This window comes from Saimiri boliviensis, chromosome 12, assembly GCF_048565385.1.
Source record: "Saimiri boliviensis isolate mSaiBol1 chromosome 12, mSaiBol1.pri, whole genome shotgun sequence".
NCBI classification, from domain to species: Eukaryota; Metazoa; Chordata; class Mammalia; order Primates; family Cebidae; genus Saimiri; species Saimiri boliviensis.
Genome location: NC_133460.1, coordinates 68,498,677 through 68,521,652, shown reverse-complemented (window position 1 = coordinate 68,521,652; position 22,976 = coordinate 68,498,677). Strand labels below are relative to the sequence as shown.

At 36.5% G+C, this 22,976-nt stretch overlaps 1 protein-coding gene across 1 annotated transcript in view; it reads right to left on the bottom strand.

The window, feature by feature from the left end:
* PCDH15 (protocadherin related 15) overlaps positions 1-22,976 on the bottom strand; it is a 1,717,060-nt gene that overhangs the window by 465,407 nt on the left and 1,228,677 nt on the right. Inside the window, exons 14-15 of the mRNA XM_074382505.1 lie at positions 21,630-21,749; positions 5,698-5,808 (exon numbers count right to left, since the gene is read on the bottom strand). Of these exons, the coding sequence (XP_074238606.1) occupies positions 5,698-5,808; positions 21,630-21,749 (231 nt within the window). The remainder of the gene's footprint in view (positions 1-5,697; positions 5,809-21,629; positions 21,750-22,976) is intronic.

Below are 22,976 nucleotides of genomic sequence, written 5' to 3'. Positions count from 1 at the left end.
GGGGGGATGAAGGGGACAAATGAATATAAACATATTTATGATCACTAAACTGTATGCGTAAAACTGTAAATATAGTAAATTATATGCATGTATTTTATCTCAATAAAGAGAAAAGAAAGATTAAAAAAAAAAAAAAAGGTAAACAAGTTCAATGACTACTCTGAACCAAATTGTGCCCCCTACAACCCCAAGCTAGAAAATCTAGAGTAAACTCATATATTTCTGGAAACACATAATGTTCCAAAATTGAATCAGAAAGCTATTGAAAGAAATCCTGAATAGATGAATATCAAGCTGTGATGTTGTATTAGTAATAAAAATCTTACCAACCACTAAAAACCCCGGACCAGATAGTCACACAGCTGAATTCTACCAGATATTCAAAAATGGACTCAACATGAAATAAAGATTTAAATGTAATACCTTAAACTATAAAAATCCAGAATAAAACCTATTAAATACTCTTTGTGACACTGGCTTTAGCAAGGATTTTGTAATAATGATATCCTGAAAAGCAATTCCAACAAAAACAAAAGCTGACAAGTAGCACTTAAAGAGCTTCTGCACACTAAAAGAAACTATCAATACATGAAACAGAAAATGGAAAGAATGGGAGAAAATGTATGCAAACTATGCATCTGACAAAGGTCTAATATTCAGAATCTATAAGGAACTTAAATAATTCATCAAGCAAAAAGCAAATAACTGCATTTAAAAAGAGGCAAGGAACACAAACAGACGCTTCTCAAAAGAAGACATACATGAAGCCAACAAACATATGAAAAATGCTCATCAGCATTTATCATCAGGGAAATGCAAATCAAAACCATAATGAGATGTCATCTCATACCAGTTAGAATGGCTAGTATTAAAAAGTCAAAAAATTACATATACTGGTGAGGCTACAGAAAAAAGGAAATGGTTATGCACCGTTGGTGGGCATGTAAATTATTTCGTCACTGCAGAAAGCAGTTTGAAGACTTCTCAAATAATTTTAAACCAAGCTCCCATTCAACCCAGCAATCCCAATTACTGGCTATACAATCCAAGAAAAATAGTTCATTCTACCAAAAAGACACATGCATGTGTAGATTAAATGCCATGCTATTGCAATAGCAAAAACATGGGATCAATCTAGGTGCCTATCAACAGTGTATTGGATAAAGAAAATGTGGTGCATATACACTATGGGATACTACAAAGCCACAGAAAAGAATAAAATCATGTCCTTTTGAAACAACATGGATGGAGCTGGAGGCCATAACCCAAGTGAATTAATGCAGGAACAGAAAATCAAACACTATATGATAGCAGTTTTCAATGGGAGCTAAACACTGAGTGCCCAGGAAAATAAACATGGGAACAACAGACTGTGAACTACTACAGCAAGGAGAGGGGATGGTTCAGAAAACTACCCAACGAGTACTACACTGACTACGTGAGTGCAATACACCCATGTAACAAATCTGCATAGGTACTCCCTGTGTTTAAAATACAAGTTGAGGGAAGAAAAAAATCATGTTTCTATGAACATTAACCAAAAAGAAGTGGGATATTCTATTCTCTTGAAAACATTTTTTTGTTTGAGACTTTTGCCTAATAATTCTTATTTTTTTTATGCGAACCAGTAGACAGAATAGTATCATTTATATTCACAAATATGTATGCATTTTTTGTGGTCAAACACTATAAATATTAGTTCCCATAAACCATCACCTATTATCCTTCCCTTTCACTCTCACTCCTCAGAAAATGCTCAAGAAACTGCAGAGTTAAAACAATGGGGTTACAATTAACATGACCTCACACATCAGTAGGAAGCAGAACTGAGGGAAAGTCAGAGTAGGGGTTATTTCTGACAAGTTGTTTACAAAGGTTGAAATATAAAACATAGAAAATGAATTTTACATACACAAACACATACGTTCATAATGCTTACACATTTTATTTGAGTATTTCAGTCCATAAAGATACAAAATTGAGCTAATAAAGAAATAATGATATTATAATTTTAGGAATTACATCTTGTTAGGAAAGATAGCTAGCATCCATTGACAAAGGGAATCTAATTAAACTAAAGACCTTCTGTACAGCAAAAAGAAGCTATCATCAGAATGAAAAGGCAACTTAGAGAATGGGAGAAAAAATTTGCCATCTATACATCTGACAAATGGCTAATATCCAGAATCTACCAATAACTTAAGCAAATTTACAAAAAAAAATCATCAAAAAGTGAGCAAAGGATATGAACAGACACTTCTCAAGACATTAATACAGTCAACAAAAACAGGAAAAAAAGCTCATCATCACTGGTCATTAGAGAAATGCAAATCAAAACCACAATGAGATACCATCTCAGGCCAGTTAGAATAGCAAGCATTAAAAAGTCAGGAAACAACTGATGCTAGAGAGGATGTGGAGAAGTAGGAACATTTTTACACGATTGGGTGGGGGTGTAAATTAGTTCAACCATTGTGGCAGACAGTGTGGCAATTCCTCAAGGATCTAGAACCAGAAAACCAGAAATACCATTTGACCCAGCAAACCATTACTGGGTACGTATCCAAAGAATTATAAATCATTCTATTATAAAGATGCAGGCACACATATGTTTACTGTGGCACTTTTCACAATAGCAAAGACTTGGAACCAAACCAAATGCCCATCAATGAAAGACTGGATAAAGAAAATGTGGCACATAAACACCATGGAATACTATGCAGCCACAAAAAATGATAAGTTCATGTCCTTTGCAGGTGCATGGATGAAGCTGGAAGCTATCATCCATGGCAAACTAACACAGGAAGAGTAAACTAAATATCCATGTTCTTATTTATAAGTGGTAGTTGAACAATGAGAACCCCTGAACCCAGGGAGGGTAACATCACACACCAGAGCCTGCGAGGAAGTGGAGGGCTAGGGGAGGGATAGCATTAGGAGATACACTTAATGTAGATGACAGGCTTATGGTTGCAGCAAGCCACTATGGCGCATTTATACCTATGTAACAAAACTGCACATTCTGCACATGTACCCCAGAACTTAAAGTACTAAAAAAAAAGTCTTCTATATTTATCATTTACATTTTGTACTGTATGACTTAAATTTATAATAAAAACTATTATTGCATTTAAATTCAAATCTTCTTTCAACTTCTTCCTAACGCTATTCCTTTCTTTTTTTCTTTTTATCTTTTTTTCTGCCACCTTTGGGATACACTTTCTTTTGGTGATTTACATATATAATACTATTTTATAATTTTATCCCTTATATGCTAAAAACTAATCACTCCCTCAGTTATGAGTAGTCCATCACGTTGGAGACAAATTGTTCCAGATGTCTTTATAAATATTTTTAAACTAGAAAGCAATTCAGAATCTTTTACCAAGCATTTCTTTTAAAAATCAGCTCTTTTTAATTGCATAATAAGAAACTGGCTTATGAATACATTCCATAGCAATCTGAATTTATCAAAAAGACATTGTATCTTTCTTCACATCTTCAGTTACACAGAAAAAGAATTTTTCTGTGTTGTTGAGGAACTCTGAGTGGCCCTCCCTAATAGATTTTATTTTTCCCTATATGCACAGTTTTCACTCTGGTCTGTGTCACATGACATTAAAATATATAGACACACACGTATACATATATAATATATATTATGTATAACTGTATATAAATTATTTCTAAAGTCTGAAGAAATATAAATAAAAGCTTATAAACTTAGCTTCAAAAATTAGATCTATATTTCTACCTATATATCTCTATCTACATATGCCTAATTATATATCTACCTACCTATCTATACACATACACATTCTGTTTCAGGTGATATAGCTCTAAGAAAGGCCAGAAAATGACAAGTGTGTGACACATTTTTTTCACATTAACTGCTTCAGAACAGCTAATTGAAGTTATTTTCCTTTTATCATCCTTTGTTATCTTTCTGTTCTGCTACATAAGCAATATTACAATGCTTAGGAGTCATTAAAGGCACCGGATGGCTTCAGAGTCTAGCTGCTTTAAAAAAGAAAAGACTATTGTTTCAGAGCAGTTTTAGGATTATTGAAAAATTGGGAGGAGGGTACATACACTCATGCCCCACACATGCATATCATCCCCCTTATCAACATCCCTAATCAAAGTTGTACATTGGTTGCAATCAATGAATCTACAATGAACGATGATAATCAACAAAGTTCATCCTCTAAAGATAATTCTTGGTGTTGTGTATTCCATGGCACTGGACAAATGTAATGATATCTATACAACTTTATGGTATCATCTAGAGTATTTTCACTGACCTAAAAATATTTTTTAATCCTTCTATTAATCCCTTCTTTTACCACCATATCCCTGGTATCCACTGATCTTTATACTATTTCACTAGTTTTACCTTTACCAGAATGTTATATATTGGAATCATCCAGTATTCTTAATAGCTTATTTTGCTTATTAATATCCATTTAAGTTTTCTCCATACTTTTCATATCTTGATAGCTCATTTCTTAACTGTAATTTCAAAAATGTAAGCTTGTCACTCAATATGGGACTTCTTCTATGATCTCCCCTTTTAATGCATTTCTCAAATGGTACTCCCATTCTTCTTGGTAGGAAAAGAAAAATGTTTTCAGTTCATCAATGTGCCCAGTCTCACGATATGAACCATACGTAGTATAATTGAGAAGTGAATACCACATTCCATTTTGACACATACAGACTTCCTCAACTTTCCTTCCTAACATGCTGTATCAGGTGATACAAGTCTGGAAGGAGATGTTAGGTGGGAGAGAACTCAGAGTGTCTTCTCAGATCAAAGAAGGAAGAGGCAATAAACATAGAAGAAAATCCTAGTTTTGCTATCCTTTCCACCTGCTGCATTCAAACTGGAAATGCCATTGTGACACTTATAGCCATGGTATACAACTAGCTCCCAGTTGATAAGGTATTGAGAAAATAGGCACATTTTAGAGAACAGAGAAGTATAAGGATGGAAAGAACCTAAGTCCCTGGTGAGATAATTGAACTGTCAAACCAAGCACTGAGCCACATAATTCTAGAAATTTTATTGAACTTCCACTAATAATAAATATAATAAATGTCTATGTTTTATAAGCAATTGTATTTTAGATGTTCTGTTATTGTTATCTACATACATTGGCATAAACTTCAGTTATGGGCATATTAGCTGATATCTAGTGAACAATTACTCAGTAAGTGAATGCCATGAGGAAAAACACGACCAATTAGGCAATGATTCTTTGCCTCTGTTGTACCTTAGAGTATCCTGATGAACTAAGTAAATATGTAGGTATTCCACTTCCATCATCTGAGATTTTTATTCAGAACATCTGAGGTAGGGTCCAAAAATATGTATATTTAATATGTACCCAAGGTGATTCTGCTGCAGCTATTTGCTGGATCCTATTTTGAAAAATATTTCAGAATAGGCTAAAAATATTGGATCATGGGTAATACATAAGAATAATTTAGAGGTCAAAGAATACAGTGCATGAAAATACCTGTTCTATCCCTTTCCCCATCTAAAAGAATATTATATATAACTACCATTAAGGTAGGAGTGCCCTGATGAAGAAGTGAACGACACAGATATCTCCAAGAGTATCTGATACATCTTGGATGAGTTTTTTACTTCATCATTTCACAGAAGAAGTTTAAAAGGAATTGAATACTCACATTGGCTTGGATTATGACAAAGTAGCGGGTCTTATCTTCATAGTTGAGCCTCTTCCGTAACACTACATTTCCAGTCAACATTAGAGGAATTTCAAAGGTGTCATTGGATGTCTGAAAACATTAAAGATACAGACTTCAGATTATTTGAATGTAAGATGAATAACTCAATATTTTGTATTAATCCTCTTGAAAGTTAGAGATTATATGCTTATCATATAAATACAAAAATAGAATGACTATAAGCTTCAGAGTCCATACTGTTATCATTTCCAAACATTTAATTTTGTTCAATAGGTTTCCCCAGAGTTCTTTGGTACTAATAACCAGAAATTTTTTTCTTGTCATAGTTTTTAATATAGTGTTAGTACTTTTCATCAACAGTCTTGGAATAGTTCTAAATCAAAGTCTAGGTATCTGAAAATCTTTCTTGTTACCATATTACCTCTTCACTATGTTTTTTAACACCAAAGCATTCAGACACTGAACTTTCATTTCTATATAGTATCAATTGTCAACACTGATATCTATTCTGTATTTTAAGTATTTTCACGCATTAAATGCAAACACATGCAGTCATGAGTCACTTAACAGTGAGGTACATTTTGAGAAATGTGTTATTAGGAGGTTTTGTAATTGTGTGAACATTATAAAGTGTAGTTTTGCAAACCTAAAATGGACAGTCTACTACATACTGGAACGTATGATATAGCCTATGACTCCTAGGCTACAAACCTGTATAGCATGTCACTGTACTGAATGCTATAGGCAACTGGACCACAATGGTGAGTATTTTCTCTCTAAATGTAATCTAAACATAGAAAAGGTACAGTAGAAACATGTTATAATTTTATGACCTCGCCATTTGCTATGTGGTATGTCACTGACCAAAATGTCATTATGCAGAGCATGACTGCATAAACTTCAATCAGTTTGCTATTGTGAAAAAAAAGTCCAGGTTATACATCATTTTGTTTTCTTTTAGGCCACACAACGTCTGCTCATTAGTTATCTACCCTGCTTAGGATTGAGTTTTTTCCTGGTAACATGGAGGTCATAATGGCAACACTACTGCTCTGGTTAAGCAGCCCTCAGTGTAAATGTAGTCACACCTTAAGGGAGTATGAGTTACAAGATAAATCTCTATTCTTAAGAAGACCTTATGTCACTTTTGCATTTTAGTGCCATTTTGAAAAATAATAAAATTATTTCTAGATAGGGACAATAAATCAGCATTTTGTTCACTGTAACTTTTTTGTGGTTGTTCAGTTGTCTTGTTTTTGTGGTTGTTCAGTTGTCTTGGATTTGTGCTTGTGATCTTTGCAGTGGGAATCACATTGGGTGAAATACTTCGTTTGGATCTGCATTAGATGGCTGCAAATGGAAGAGGAGGAGAAAGGAAAGTAAAGAAAAATGAAGGGAAAGGGTAAGAGAAAGGAGAAGAGAAAGGAAAGTGGAAGTGTGGAGGAAGAAGAAAATAAATTGTGTGTGTGTGTGTGAGAGAGAGACTCGGAGAGAGAGGACAAGAGAGTGTGTTTACACCCTCACTTAAGTGTAATCTTCAAAGTCACATAAGAAGTGAAAGTCAATGAAATAAAATGCTGATTCAAATCCCCCAACTTAGGCTCAATTAAATGTGCGTAGTTTAGCCTTTCATTTCCAGAGTTGTAATCTGTCTCTTTTCTTTCTCTATCTTTCTCTCTGGGATGCATACAGACTCACATACACAGTATAATTTGCAGAATTAATTTATATTTTAAATTGATGCATTCTGTGTTGTTCATGTAATGGGCTTTACAAATCATTTTTAGATGCAGTCATTTAAAAGTAGCAATTTAAAATATAAATATAGAAAATGTAAAATGAATGCCACGATTAAAAACAGACATTTGACATGTTCCTTAATTTTTTGCCTATTAGACATTTCTGATACCTAAGAGTTGGGCTGGCAATTTTGACAGAGAAGTGTAACAATGATTGACTCTAAATATATAAGTTGTTTAGGGGCAAAACCTTAGTTAATAATTGCTATTTACACTGTTGAACCCATCCTAATGTGTTGTTATGAGGTTATTACATTTTAGCGACTCAATAATACAGAAACATATGTTGGTTTCTAGCATAAATATGGAAGATACTGTGATCTTACCAAAAACCTATCTTATATCTGGACTCAGGACCCCAAATTAGCTCAGATATCTCGTGACTTTGTGCCTCAGAGGAGGCCACGTCTTTAAATGTGGTAAATCTTGAAAAGATTAGCTTAAAAATAGTAATTTCACACTTTTTTACCGGGAATTGTTTTGCAAATGTATATGTGATTTTGAGTAATGAAAAAATTATCTTAATTCCAAAAATAGAGACAAGAAAAGAATCCCTTTTCAGGTTATAGAAACTTCCATCAGGATATAAAACTTAGAAATTCAGCAGCCACTTGGTGACTATTAATGAAATTAATTAAGGAGAAATAGCTAACATGCTAGTGATAGCAGAAAGTAAAACAAAAAGATCCTGGAACTGTGTTGCCTTTGAGCCACTGAGAAAATCTTAATATTATCCCATCTTTGAAAAACTTATTATGATAAATAATTTTTTTTTGTTTAAATCATCTGTAGTTTACCTTTTTCATAATTTTTTGGTAAATTTACTGCAACTGAAAGCACTTTGATACATGATCATTCCTTTCTCTATGACTTTACACTGTAGGCCTCTTTCTTCTCCAAACAGGTCATGGCTCTTCACACTTGCTATTTGCTCTTATTTTTCTCATGTTTAAATATCCCATCACTCATTCTTCTGTTTACTAAACTTTGCAAACTCAGTGAAACCTTTTAAATCTAATTTAGATTTAAGTCTTTGATGTGATCTTACATTATTGTTTTCAAAAAAAAACACTTATTTGAGATCTTCCGTTTTGCTTCACAGATTCCTCAAAGGTCTCAGTTTGTGACATAGAAATATCGATCCTTATATCTCTAGCTACGTAACTTAATGAATCTTCACAGTACATTTTTTGTTTTTAATAATTTTCATTGGATGTTTGTAGAATTATCACAAATAATAGTTATTAGTGACTTTACTGATCTTCAGAGCACTTTCAATTGCACTAAGTTTTTATCAGCTTAATCTATGCTTTAGTGATTTTAGAGATTCTTACATTTTCTCTTTTTTTAACTTATTTGAGACATACGGAGTCTTGCTCTGTCACCCAGGCTGGAGTGCAGTGTTATGATCTCAGTTCACTGCAACCTCTGCCTTTTGGAGTAAAGGAATTCTCCTGCCTCCGCCTCTGAGTAGCTGGGATTACAGACATGTGCCACCACATCTGGCCAATTTTTATTTTTAGTAGAGATGGAGTTTCACCATGTTGTCCAGTCTGGTCTCGAACGCCTGACCGCAAATGACCCGCCCACTTTGCCTTCCAAAATGCTTGGATTACAGGTATGAGCCACTGCTCCCAGCCTAGATTTTCATTTTATTAAAGGATAGAATATACTTTATGATGAATCATGCTTCTGAAATGTTGCATATGGAAAGCCACTGTATTAAAATTAATTAAACAATTATTGAACATTCTTTCTCTAAAACCCAGAATAATCATCAAGAAAATTAGAAGCAAATTTAGATATCTCTTCATGATAGTCTTTCCCCTAGTCTCCTCTAGTAAAAAGAATACTGGATTAGATCAATTCTAGGCAAATGCCTTGCTTTAATGATATTTCTAAAGTGTTTACTTAAAAGTTTTTAAAAAAGCTAAATCGAGCAAGGAAAAAGGTAGATTTTTTTATAAATACATAATAAAGCAATGAAAAAATAATACTAAGAACGTTCTCAAAGTGTAGCATGCATAAGGATCACAGGCATGGATCATTTTGATTGTAGATTCCTACCATCTATTCCCCCAAATTCCAGAAATCCTCAGGAATCCACATTTTTAACAAACCTACCAGGTGATTCTGATGCAGATGATTCAGGTTTTACCTTGAGAAATTGTTGTACTACTTAAGTCTAAGAGTGACGGCACCCACTCTCCTTGCTTTTTATTTTTCTCTTCTTTCATTCTTAAGAGTTTTGTTCCACCTACGAAGCAGAAAATCTGGGAACAGAGCAATTCCCATTGACTTAAGTTACCTTACATTTCTAAAGCCAGGCCATTGCCCTCTTTCTGCTAGTTTTGGACACTTCTCTTTTAAACACAAACTGACATTGGTTTCTTTGGGTGATGAGAATTTAAGTGCTAGCTACCTGTAGCGTATTAATGAGAAGAATCCAATTATGGCTAAATTTTTTAATACCCACAGGCCCCAAACACCTGGCCTCCATTAAGAAAGGTCCACTCACAACTTTCTGACAGTTCAGCAACAACAATTGTCAAATAACAGACAATTCTCCATTTAGTAAAATGAAGGCATAAGGCAGTTTAAGCAATTCATCAGTATTAGAAATATGGGAAATAGGGGTAGGAGACAGCTGTAATGCCCATGCCACACACATTCACATTCAATAATGGAGGCAGAAGGAATACTGATGCCCTAGCAAACTCTGTGATTCCCAAGATGATTCCAACGCCCCCAAGTTCCCTTTAGTAATATGTGTGAAGATGGGCTTCTACCAGTTTAAATGGCAGCTTTATGCAAGGAGGTGTTGAGTCCTATGGTTAAAGATGCTTTAGAAATGGAATACGAGTTTATTAGCACTGTTACTTCTCAGCTGATAGATTTGGTCATTCATCATTTTTAGGAAAGGAAAAACTCTTTTAGTCTTTCACACCTATAAGTATTGTTTGTAATATTCTTTTTTCAGCTGTGGTAACTAGAAATTCCGTTCAAAAGAAGAACATTTTTAAAGTACACGCACGCACACACACACACACACACACACACACACACACACACAGTTTCTGGTGACCTAAAGACAGAGCCTTAGTACAAATGTGCCTCAATGGACCTGTAATTGAGAAGTGGTGGAAATTTAGATAACTAGGATTTTCTCTTTGTCTCTAAGAAGCTGGAAATTCTCTTACTATTTTCGACACTTTTTTTTAAAATCTCTCCCCTTACCTCTGCCTCTTTTTCTGTGCCTTTCTTCTCTCTTCAGGTTTCCCCCATTTGCTCACGTTGAATTTAACTGTGAGTCCCTGTTTTAGTTCCAATAAACAGCATCAACTTTGCCCTTATCAGTCTTTAGTCAGTCTTAAGCTTGTCTGGTTAAGCTCAGGCTACTGTGCCATCAGCTGCTGAACATTCTATGTTACCTGTCATTGTTTGTGTGTCTTCCCTAATTTAATTGTTTGAAGTAGAAGGTGGAGGACTAAGCACGGTTACACAATTTTTGTCCACACGAGAGAAACTGCGATTTGAGTAGGCAACACTAACTTTGCTTTTAAGACAAAGTGCCAACACCCTGATCATTTTTTCTGCTTCATCCTGTTAAACATGTCCCTCATTGACAGACAAAACGGACTCCCTATAACTAACCGAAATAAGTAAGATAAAACCAGGTGGCCATGCCTAGGTGATGAAGCAGTCACATACTCTGTGTTCTCAAAAAGATGTCAAAGCATTACAGGATCTTCTTTTCTGTAATTGATATGGTTTAGGTGCCTCCCAGCACTTTGGGAGGCCGAGACGGGTGGATCACGAGGTCAAGAGATCGAGACCATCCTGGTCAACATGGTGAAACCCCGTCTCTACTAAAAATACAAAAATTAGCTGGGCGTGGTGGTGCATGCCTGTAGTCCCAGCTACTTGGGAGGCTGAGGCAGGAGAATTGCCTGAACCCAGGAGGCGGAGGTTGCGGTGAGCCAAGATTGCGCCATTGCACTCCAGCCTGGGTAATAAGAGCGAAAACTCCGTCTCAAAAAAAAAAAATAAATAAAAATAAAAGTGAGACAAGCATAAAAGTTTAGAAAATTTGCAGCCTGACGATGCAATAGAAAAGAAACACCCATTTTCAGAGGAGAAATTCAAGCCAGTTGCAGAAATTTGCATAAGTAATGAGGAGCCAAAAGTTAATCACCAAGACAATGGGGGAGACATTTATGGCATCCCCTCTCATCATAGGCCACATGGCCTAGGAGAAAAAATAAAAGTTTCATGGGCCAGGTCCAGGACCCCCTTCCATGTGCAGCCTAGGAACTTGATGCCTTGCGTCCCAGCTGCTCCAACCATAGCAATAAGCAGCCAAGATATAGCTCAGGCCGTGGCTTCACAGGGTACAAGCCCCAAGCCTTGACAGCTTTCACACGGTGTTGAGCCTGTGGGTGCACAGAGGTCAAGAACTGAGGTTTGGGAACATCCATCTAGATTTCCAAGGATACATGGAAATGCCTGGATGTCCAGGCAAAAGTTTGCTGCAGGGTCAGGGCCCTCATGGAGAACCTCTGCTAGGGCAGTGTGGAAGGGACGTGTGGGGTTGAAGTCCCCACAAAGAGTTGCCACTGGCTCATTGTCTACTGAAGCTGTGAGAAGAGAGCCACTGTCCTCTGGATCCCAGAATGCAGATTTACTGACAGTTTGCACTGCATGCCTGAAAAAGCTGAAGACATTCAATGCCAAGCTATGAAAACAGCCAGGAGGGAGGCTGTACCCTACAAAGCCACAGGGGTGGAGCTGCCCAAGACCATGGGAATCCACCTCTTGCATTAGCATGACTTGGATGTGAGACATGGTGTCAAAGAAAATCATTTTGGTGCTTTAAGTTGACTGACGCACTGGATTTCGGACTTGCATGGGGCCTTTAGTCCCTTTGTTTTTGCCATTTTTTCTTATTTGGAATGAGTACATAGAGCCATTGCCTGTACCCTCGTTGTGTCTAGGAAGTAACTGACTTGCTTTTGATTTTATAAGTGGAAGGAACTTGCTTTGTTGCAGATGAGACTTTGGACTGTGAGCTTTTGAGTTAATACTGAAATGAGTTAAGAATCTGAGGGACTGCTGGTATGGCATGATTGCTTTTAACATGTGAAGACATGAGATTTGAGAGGGGCCAGGGATGGAGTGATATGGTTTGGCTGAATCATCACCCAAATCTCATCTTGAATGGTAGTTTCCCACGTGTTGTGGGATGGACCTGGTGAGAGACATTAAAATCATGGGGCAGGTCTTTCCAATGCTGTTCTCATGGTAGTGAATGTCTTACGAGATCTGATGGTTTTTACAAGCAGAAACCCCTTTCTCTTGGCTTTCAATTCTCTCTTGTCTGCTGCCATGTAATACCTGCCTTTCACCTTCTGTCATAATTGAGAGGCCTTCTCAGCCATGTGGAACTATGGGTCCATTAAATCTCTTCTTCTTTATAAATTACCCAGTCTCAGGTATGTCTTTATCAACAGTGTGGAAACGAACTAATACAACAATGAAGCAAAACCAGATCTTGTTCTTAGTGCCAAGATAAACTGCTGCTAGAATTATCACCCTTTGCCTGCTACCCCACCCCCACACTGGCCCTTGAGTACCAGCCCTTTGAAAGAAACATCTGACAGAAACTTCTGGTTTGGGGCTTAGAAATCAACCAATCACAGCTCACCTGAACCAACCAATCAGTGTATATAACAGTCAGGACTCATCTGTTTTGACCAATCAGAATTAAGCAATTAAATCCCTCATTTGCATGAACACAGCTGATTGGGAAGTTAGGTGGGAATTAGTAACAAAAACCCTAACCCTGTCTTTGTTTTCTGAAATGTGTCTTAGCTTTAAACCATAGGCTGTATATCCATGGTTTAAAAACTGATCACCGAAATAAAGTCTCTTTCCTACAAATTTCTTTCCAGAGAACTTTTGGTCACAATACAAATTTATCTCTCTCCCACACAACAAACACATACAGGCACATTTAATAATACGTTTTGATTACAATGCAGTTCAACTTATCTTATTCCAGACAGCTTCTCAGGATACTGTATTTGTGCCTGGCTGGCTTTCGAAGCATGTATGTTTTAAAGTTAAAAGTCACAGGCTTGGAGTGAAAACACTGAGGTTCAAAGTTTTACATCAAGAAGGCTTATACACCATGACTTAATTAAACATGAGTTTCCAATAAAAATTAGAATATTATGACTTTATAGGGGCATGGGACTCTCATGGTATAAAGTACCCTGTAAAACATTATTAACCATAGTAAATTTCTTTTTAGCAATCTACCTAGGAATAAGCAATTGCAGTTTTAGCATAGCCTTAAATATTTTATTAACAACTGAAAATTGGACTTTGACCTATATATAGAGAGAATTACTTCAGGATGGTGATTTGTTTAAAAATCTTTTGTCCTTGAAATGTAGTTTTAACTTCCTGACTCATGAAATTCAAATACTTACACATTACAACTGAAAATTATGGCTCATATTTTTCTGAATTCTCTCAAAGCTGCAGGGAGTCAAACATATTACAAAAGAAGGACAATTTACTCAGGAGGTCTTGATAAAAGGTGTCATTGCCCACTGAAACAGCACCATAATGCCTCCAAGAAAGAAGCTGCCTATGCGGATTGCTTAAGTGTCTTCATTTTTTTCTCAGTAGTAACAGTAGTTAATAATAATACTGTGCTGCTTTCTCAGTCCACTGGAGATTGCTACAAGGGATATGTAATCAGTTTCCTCCTTATCAGTTTAGGTCAAACACTTAAAATGCTAAGTAAACATGCCTCCCATCTGGCATTTAAAAATTAAGATAAAAATGTGATAACGTATGAATAGTCTTACTAATCTTGCTATGACATTTAAACATCAGAATGATATCTATATTTAGATTTTACATATTAGACAATTCTCAAAAATTACAGTTTTGCAGATCATGTGATGACCAATGCTTATCCCTTTCAAAGAGGATTTTTTTATTCCTTTTTTTTGAAACAATCTAATTCAAGCTTGTCCAACCCATAGGCCACAGGCTATATGGGGCCCAGGATGGCTTTGAATGTGTCCCAACACAAACTTGTAAATGTTCTTAAAATATGGTAAGATTGGTGATTTTTATTAATAGCTCTTCAGGTATCATTTATATTTGTGTAATTTATGTGTATCCCTAGACAATTATTTTTCTTCCAGTGTGGCTCAGCGAAGCCAAAAGATTAGATAGAAACCCCTGAATTCGTTCAATGGATTATAGAAACCCTTACTTTGTATTACCATGAAAGCGTTAAAAAACAAAACAGTATTTTACAATAACTCTGATAAGTACACCACAAATTGTATAGAAATTAAGTGCTCCTCATTAAAGACCTGACAACATATATTGTCCGGTACATATGTTTACATATTCTCTACTACCAAGTTCCAATAGATAATTCAAATTGTACTTAATAGACTAAAGGTGACCAAATGAGTAAAAGAACTTATATTATACAAAGGAAGGAAAAATGCTGCTGCTTCTGAACAATAGTGGGGACTGAAAAGATTCTTTGCTTGGTCAAGCTTGCATCAGGCTTCTGAAACTTCTCCTAGGCTCATTTGTATACTCCTTATAAAATCACTTTTTAATAAAGAAACATGCTAAGTCACTTCAGCAAAAATCCATCTACCTTCGATAAATGATCTACCTTGATACCTCATCAGGTTTCTCATCCTACACCATACCCCAGGTGATGTCTGCTGACCCTGACTTGTCTTCAGCAAGAATCAAGTTAGTTTGATTTAGCCAGAATTCGCCTTATCTATGATGTTTTCTCCTAGCAATTTTCTATCCAGTGACCCCGACCCTGCTCCTGGCTATAAAGTCCCACTTGTCCATGCTTTATTTGTAGTTGAGCCCAATATCTCTCTGCTACTGCACGATCTCATTGCAATGATTTCTATACCTATGGCAGTGGTCCTGAATAAGGTCTTTCTTACCATGTTTTAATGTATTTTTAAATACTATTTTCTTTCAACAATTGTCCAGAGGACTTTTAGAATAAGATATTTACTAAAATATTTTTTTCTAAATACATCAGCCAGAAAAGGATAGGGAATACTGCAGGAGCAAACCATTAAACTTTTATTTCTTTACTCTTCATATCTACATATCTAATATACATAAGCAAGTGGACTCTGTTTATTGTTTTCATTGACTAACGAATGTTTCTCCTCATGTGTTTTTTCTCTGACCACAACAGCAAGGGCAGAGAATACGATTACTTGATTGGTTCTTTGAGTTTACATTTCATTAGTCAAAGCAAATAATTTTCTCCAGGCAAGAAAAGTACACCCCAGCAGGTGTCCAAAGAAAGGAAGAACCAAACATTTTTGGTAAAGAGCACAAATGCTTTTGTTAACAGCAGTGAATCCATTTGGGTCTGTGGTAACTCAGCCCTCACCTCCCCAGAGGAAATAATGTGATCTAGGGGCAAAAGTATGTTTAAGGCAGAGGGAGAGACTGACATAACTTAGAGCAGCAGTGAGAGCTTATTAAGTTTTAGAGCAGGAATGAAAGCAAGCAAAACACTCTTGGAAGACTGCTAACTGGGCAACCAGAAAGATCCAAGTGCCCTGTTCCTCTGTTGACTTGCGGTTTTATTCATTGGCATGATTTGGGAGTTTGTGATTCCCCTCCCTTGATTTTTTTCTTTTGGGACAGGCTGTCCACGTCCATAGTGGCCTGCCAGTGCATTTGGGAGTGGCTGCATGCGCAACATGTTTACTGAAGTTGTATGCATACTGACTTGATGCATTTTTCCCTTGCCAGTTAAACATTCCCCGAGGAAGGTCATGTACTGGTTAAATACTACCATTTGCCTCTTAATGTGCATGCTTCAGCCCTCCTGCCCAACTTCTGAGCTCTATTAGAAAGGTACTGATCACCAGCTTCAAGTGTTTTCTATCTGTTGGGAGACTATCTTTTCCTGGCACTGGCTGCTACCAATTATTATTTTAGAGAAACAGCTTAACAGCCACCTGACCATCACCTGATGGTCAACTGACATTCCTGGGGGAGGTCGTCTCCTGCCTTGCTCATGTCTGCCTACCCACCTAGTTGATATGGTTTGGCTCTTGTGTCCCCACCCAAAACTCATGTCAAATTGTAATCCCCATGTGTTGAGGGAAGGTCCTGGCAGGAGTTAACCAGCTCATGGGGGCAGTTTCTCTCATGCTGTTCTCCTGAGAGTGAGTTCTCAAGAGATCTGATGGTTTAAAAGTGGCACTTCCCTTTACCTTCTGTCTGCATACTGCTGCATATAAGATTCACCATGCTTCTCCATCAACTTCCACCATAAATATAAGTTTCCTGAGGCCTCTCCTCCACAGCCATTCAGGACTGGGAGTCATGTAAGCCTCATTTCTTTATAAATTATCCAGTCTAAGGTAGTATCTTTCTAGCAGTGTGATAAATTAATACAGGAAATTGTTACTGAGATAGTGGAGTACTGTTAAAATGATAATCTGAAAATGTGGAAGCAACTTTGGAACTGGTAACAGTCCGAGGTAGGAACGGTTTGGAGGGCTCAGAAGAAAACAGGAAGATGACAAAAAGTTTAGAACTTCCTAGACACTTTTTGAATGGTTTCCACCAAAATGCTGGTAGTGATACAATGAACTCCAGGCTGAGGTGTTCTCAGATGGAGATGAAGAACTTTTTGGGAACTGGAACAAAAATCACTCTTGATACGCTTTAGCAAAATGACCGGTCACATTTTGCCCCTGCCCTAGAGATTTGTGGAACTTTGAACTTAAGGAATATTATTTAGGGTATCTGGCAGAAGAAACATATAAGCAGCAAAACATTCAAGATGGGATCTGGCTTTTTCTGAAAGTGTGTAGTCAGTCACATGCATTCATGAAGACATTATTTAAGATCTGAATTTATATTTAAAAGGGAAGCAGGGAATAAATTCTGAAGAATTTGCAGCCTGACCATGTGGTAGAAAAGAAAATCCCATTTTCTGGAAGAAGATTCAAGCTGGCTACACAAATTTGCATAAGAAATGAAAAGCCAAATATTAATAGCCAAGACAATGGGGAATGTCTCCAGGGCATTTTAGGGATCTTCATGGCAGCTTCTCAAATCACAGGCCTGGAGATCTGGAGGACAAAAATGGTTTTCTGGGCTGGGACCAGGTCCCCACTGTTCTGTTCAGTCTCAGGACATGGCACCCTGTGTCCCAGCCACTCTAGCTATAGCCATGGCTAAAAGGGGCCAACATACAGTTAGGACATTGCTTCAGAGGGTGCAAGCCCCATGCCTTGGTAGCTTACATGTCGTGTCAGGCCTGCAGGTACATAGAAGACAACAATTGAGCTTTGGGAGCCTCCACCTAGGTGTCAGAGGAAAATGCTGTGAATGTCCAGGCAGAAGTCTGTGGCAGGGGTGGAGCCCTCATGGAAAACATCTTCTGGAATAATGCAGAGGGAAAAAAAAAGGGAATGGAGTTGCCACATAGAGTTCCCAATTGGGACTGCTTAGTGGAGGTATGAAAGGAGGGCCCTGTCTCCTCCAGACCCCAGAATGATACATCCACAGACAGCTTGCACCATGTGCATGGAAAAGCCACAAGCACTCAATGCTAGCCTGTGAAAGCAGCTGCAGGGACTCTACGCTGCAGAGCTGCAGGGGCTCTACCCTGCAGAGCCACAGGGCTAGAGCTTCCCAAGGCACTAGAAGCCCACCTTTTGCATCAGTGTGCCCTGAATGTGAGACATGGAGTCAAATTAGATTATTTTGGAGCTTTAAGATATAATGACTGCCCTGCTGGGTTTTGGACTTGCATGTGATCTGTGGCACCTTTATTTTGGCCAATTTATGACATATGGAATGGGTGTATTTATCTAATGTCTGTACCCTTATTGTATGTTGGAAATAAGAACTTGTGCTTGATTTTACAAGCTCACAGGTTTAAGGGACTTGCCTTATCTCAGATGAAACTCTGGACTTGAACTTTGAGTTAATACTGGAATGATTTAAGACTTTGGGAAACTATTGAGAAGGCATAATTTGTTTTGAAATGTTGAAACAACAAGAGATTTGGGAGAGGGCAGGGGTGGAATGATACAGTTTGACTCTGCATCCCCACCCAAATCTCATGTTGAATTATAATTTCCATGTGTGTAAGGAGAAACCTGGTGGGAGGTGACTGGAACATGGGGCAGTTTCCCTCATGCTGTTCTTGTGATAGTGAGGGCATTCTCATGAGAACTGATGATTTCACAGTAATACTTCCCCCTTCAGTCTCTCTCTTACTGCCATGTAACACATTCCTTCCTTCCCATTTCCCTTTCATTGTGACTGTAAGTTTCCTAAGGCCTTCTCAGCCATTCAGAACTGTAAGTCAATTAAACTTATTTTATTATAAATTACCCAGTATTAGGTATTCTTTATAGAAGTGTGAAAATACACACTATAGGAACACTTTCATTTCAAATTGGGTCAATCAGTTCAGCAATTATTTATTCCCAAACTTGTTGTTCTTTGTTTTAGAACACTATTTGAATTACAATTATTGCTATTTTGCTATTATTGAAAAGTTATTACTTGGCATTTTGAGTAAAAATGCCACATATGGTGCTATTAATATAAGCAGAATTAGTAGAGTTTAATGGTGGCAGAACATAACATTTATCACATATCTCCTCACAGATTTTACAAGAAAAGAAATTGGTCCTGAGGTGTGCACTAATTTTATATAACGTCTAATGGTGGATTCTCTCCCTAAGACTGTACCTTGGTTAATGTTTTTTTTTTTTTTTTCCTTCAGTACAACCTAAGTTAACTGTCACGATATCTTATTATTTTATACACAAAACTAAGACCACGCTGAGAACTTTATTTCACAGTAATGCTAGCTTGCTAACACATTTTATTTTTTATTTTTCATTTGGAATTTTGAAAATGAGGCCAGGCTCAGTGGCTCATGGCTGTAATCCCAGCACTTTGGGAGGCCAAGGCAGGCGGATCACGAGGTCAAGAGATGAAGATCATCCTCACCAACATGGTGAAACCCCGTCTCTACTAAAAATACAACAATTAGCTGGGCATGGTGGCACGTGCCTGTAGTCCCAGCTACTCGGGAGACTGAGGCAGGAGAATTGCTTGAACCCAGGAGGCGGAGGTTGCAGTGACCCGAGATCACACCACTGCACTCCAGCCTGGCACCTGGCAACAGAGCGAGACTCTGTCTCAAAAAAAGAAAAGAAAAAAAAAAAAAAGGAAATGCATGTGGCTGATTGGTTTATGCACTTTTGATAGTAGTAATAGTTACATATTATATTGGACAGCAAGCCTACACACCCGTGGAATGAGGCGCATCCAGATGGAATTACTGCATAGGTGACAAAGAATTTAAGCCTTCCTAAATGTCTACATTTTAATTAGAAAAGATCATTTTCAAGTAATATATTTTTGTTCTCAAATTATATCTAAACATTAAATATTTTGTATGCATGCAAAAATTATTTCCCTAAAATGCATGAAGTGGTATATCAATACTTGCTGGGAGGTTTTATTTTTACAGCTTAAGGAGTAAAGATTAGAAAGTCACCTTTATAGAATGTGACCTAAAAACATGGCACATACATACAATTAATTTTAAAAAATACCTACAGAGCAAACAAAATGAGTGGTTTAGAGATAGAATGTTCTGTCAGCTCTTTCTATATTTAAGAAAAAGCATTTCTGCTGCCCTTTCCTCTGCTATTTGACACTTTCCGCTTCACTTCTTATGTAACCTTTCACACTGTTCTTCTCTGTCACATTCTCATCATGTCCCAACTCTTTGTTTTATCTTTTCCTTAAAAAAGTCCTCTTTTAAAGAAACAAACAAAGCAAAAAAGAAAAAACTCTAAAATCTGACCTTTACCCTGCTATGCTCATGAAATTTACACACACACACACACACACACACACACACACTTATTTTCCAAATTTATTAAAGTTTTAACATAGGTATTACAAGTTTTTCTGTGAGAATACAATAGAGGAAGAATAGACCGAAATTGGATTTTATAGTTTAGAAGTAGTTTTATAACATGACGCAAATCACATATGAGGTTTTCTTTGCTATGCAACAGAGATATTACTACTGCTAACTGATTTGTGAGGATACAATGAGAAAATGCATCCATAATTTATTTAATAAAATAAAATTGTGATGTAGATCTTACTGTGAGTTCTTAGTCTCTCAGTACTATCCAAGAGTTTTGTTTCTGTTTTTCGTTTCACTTGTTTCAATCTTATCTACAACAAAAACTGACCAAAACAAGGACAAAATACTAACTTCGCCATTGTTTATATTTCTAATATTAAACCTAAAAGAGATGTATTTAATTTGACAGCTTATTTATACTTGCTTTGAGGAGCCCATAGGATTCTGAGGAACTGCCTCAAGAAAAGAAAGTGGGGAGATGGCAGGCAGGGTTTCTGACTCTTGCTTCAGTTAAAAAAATTCTAATTTTGTCTCGTTGTTTTGAATAATATATTATGAGAGGAAATGATTCACGGCTTAAAAACAAAACATAGAAATCCTCTTGTCTAATGGAGAAAAAAGGGAGAAAAATCATAAAACAGACTATAACTAGTGGCTTTTGTCATGTTCTCTATCTTTGGTTTAATTGGTGGATGGCTAGAATACTAAAGGCTTGTCAATCCCAGTAATACTTGGTATGACTTTTGCTGGTGTAGCAACAATATTGTTATTAATTTAAGTTGCATAATATATATGTTTGACACTTGTTATCTTATCTCCAGTGATTTGTTTAGAATGCTTCGGAGACCACAAACATAACAAATTTAGTAAAAGAGGCATGCTATATCTATGTATACATTTTAAGCCTTACCTACAAATACCACCAAAAATTAGCTTCTAAAGCATAAATATTAAAAATAATTCATTTTTGAGACAATTGTTAATAATAGTATCATTACCTATCTGGTTCTGGTAGTTATTTGAATAATACAATAAATATCAGCTAAAAATCATTAATTTTATTCCTGTTAGGAAAATTACATTGCAAATAGGTATTTACATACCGGATCATCTGGATTATACTGAATCACGTACTCTATCTGTCCATTTGGTCCATCATCTATATCTATAGCTCCATTGTCTCCTGAAAATCCTGTGAATATCGTGGTACCAACTGGAGTGAGCTGAAAAGAAAAAAAAAATAAATATATTCTCATTTTATCAACTGTACACTAGAAATGCTAGAGCATAAAAATCAGCTCCTTATTACATAAAAGAATCTACCAGCTGGCGCTCAAAACCACAAACTGAAGTGTTTCAAAAGAACAGTTTTGAACCTTACATAGGATTACTTATAATGTCTGAAATGTCCAGCTTCATGATTCTTACTGTGGGTGAAGAAATGGAAGACCCTGATTCAGTGCAAAACACATTTGGAGCAATTTATAGCCATTAGCATTTTAGCTCCTGTGTAGATATTGCATCTGTTGTTTCTCCTCAAAATTCTTGATGAAATGTTACCTGAAAGCTATAATTTAAATGATAAGAAAAGCTTTGTTTCTTCCCTTTAAAATCAAAAACCATTTATGAGTGGGCAATGAAATCCAGGTTGGTAATTATATGCAAGTGGCAAGTTTGAAAAAGAGAAGTTGGGGACAATAAATCTTCTGTCTATTAGAGGAAATACTGGGAGTTTCTTGACTGCTTCTAATATTGGTTGAGTGTAACAGCATCAGGTCACAGCAGTCAGAGAGAGAGCCACATCTTTTCATTTTGGATTAAAACAATCTCAGAACTTAATACGTGCAGTATACAAAACCATGATTTGATGTTTGACTTAAATGGCTAGTCTTGATTCTTACTTATCCCCACAAAAGAATCACTGTTATTTTTTTTTTAACCTGTAGGTCTTTGCATAATGTGCTCTATAACCAGCTTTTAGGTTTAAGCTAAAATATTACTCCCTTCAGTTTTTAGGTTTTAGCTAAAATACCACTCATTAGTTAAATTCCACCTTAATTAGATATCACTTGTTTCCATACCACCCCTCAAATAGCATTCCTCATGCCACATCAGATTATGATGCTCTTTTTATTGTGAATTTTGGAATATTTTGTGGGAGACGAAAATCTTCACATGGCAGACTGTCTGTTATAATCTATATTGCCCTATTATTCACAGTGTTCAGGGAACATCTGCTATGCAGATGGCTATGTTCTGTATCCTTTAACATGTCAACAAGTCTCAGTATTACAAATTTATATTTTTTTTTGTTGTTGTTGTTGTTGATTTTTTCTGAAGGGCATTCTATGTATGGTATGATGATCAGCTTAGGCAACTTCCTGAAGGTATCACTTGTTTAGTTCATGTCTGTGTCCATAAATGATTTTATACAGCTATTGAGAATATAT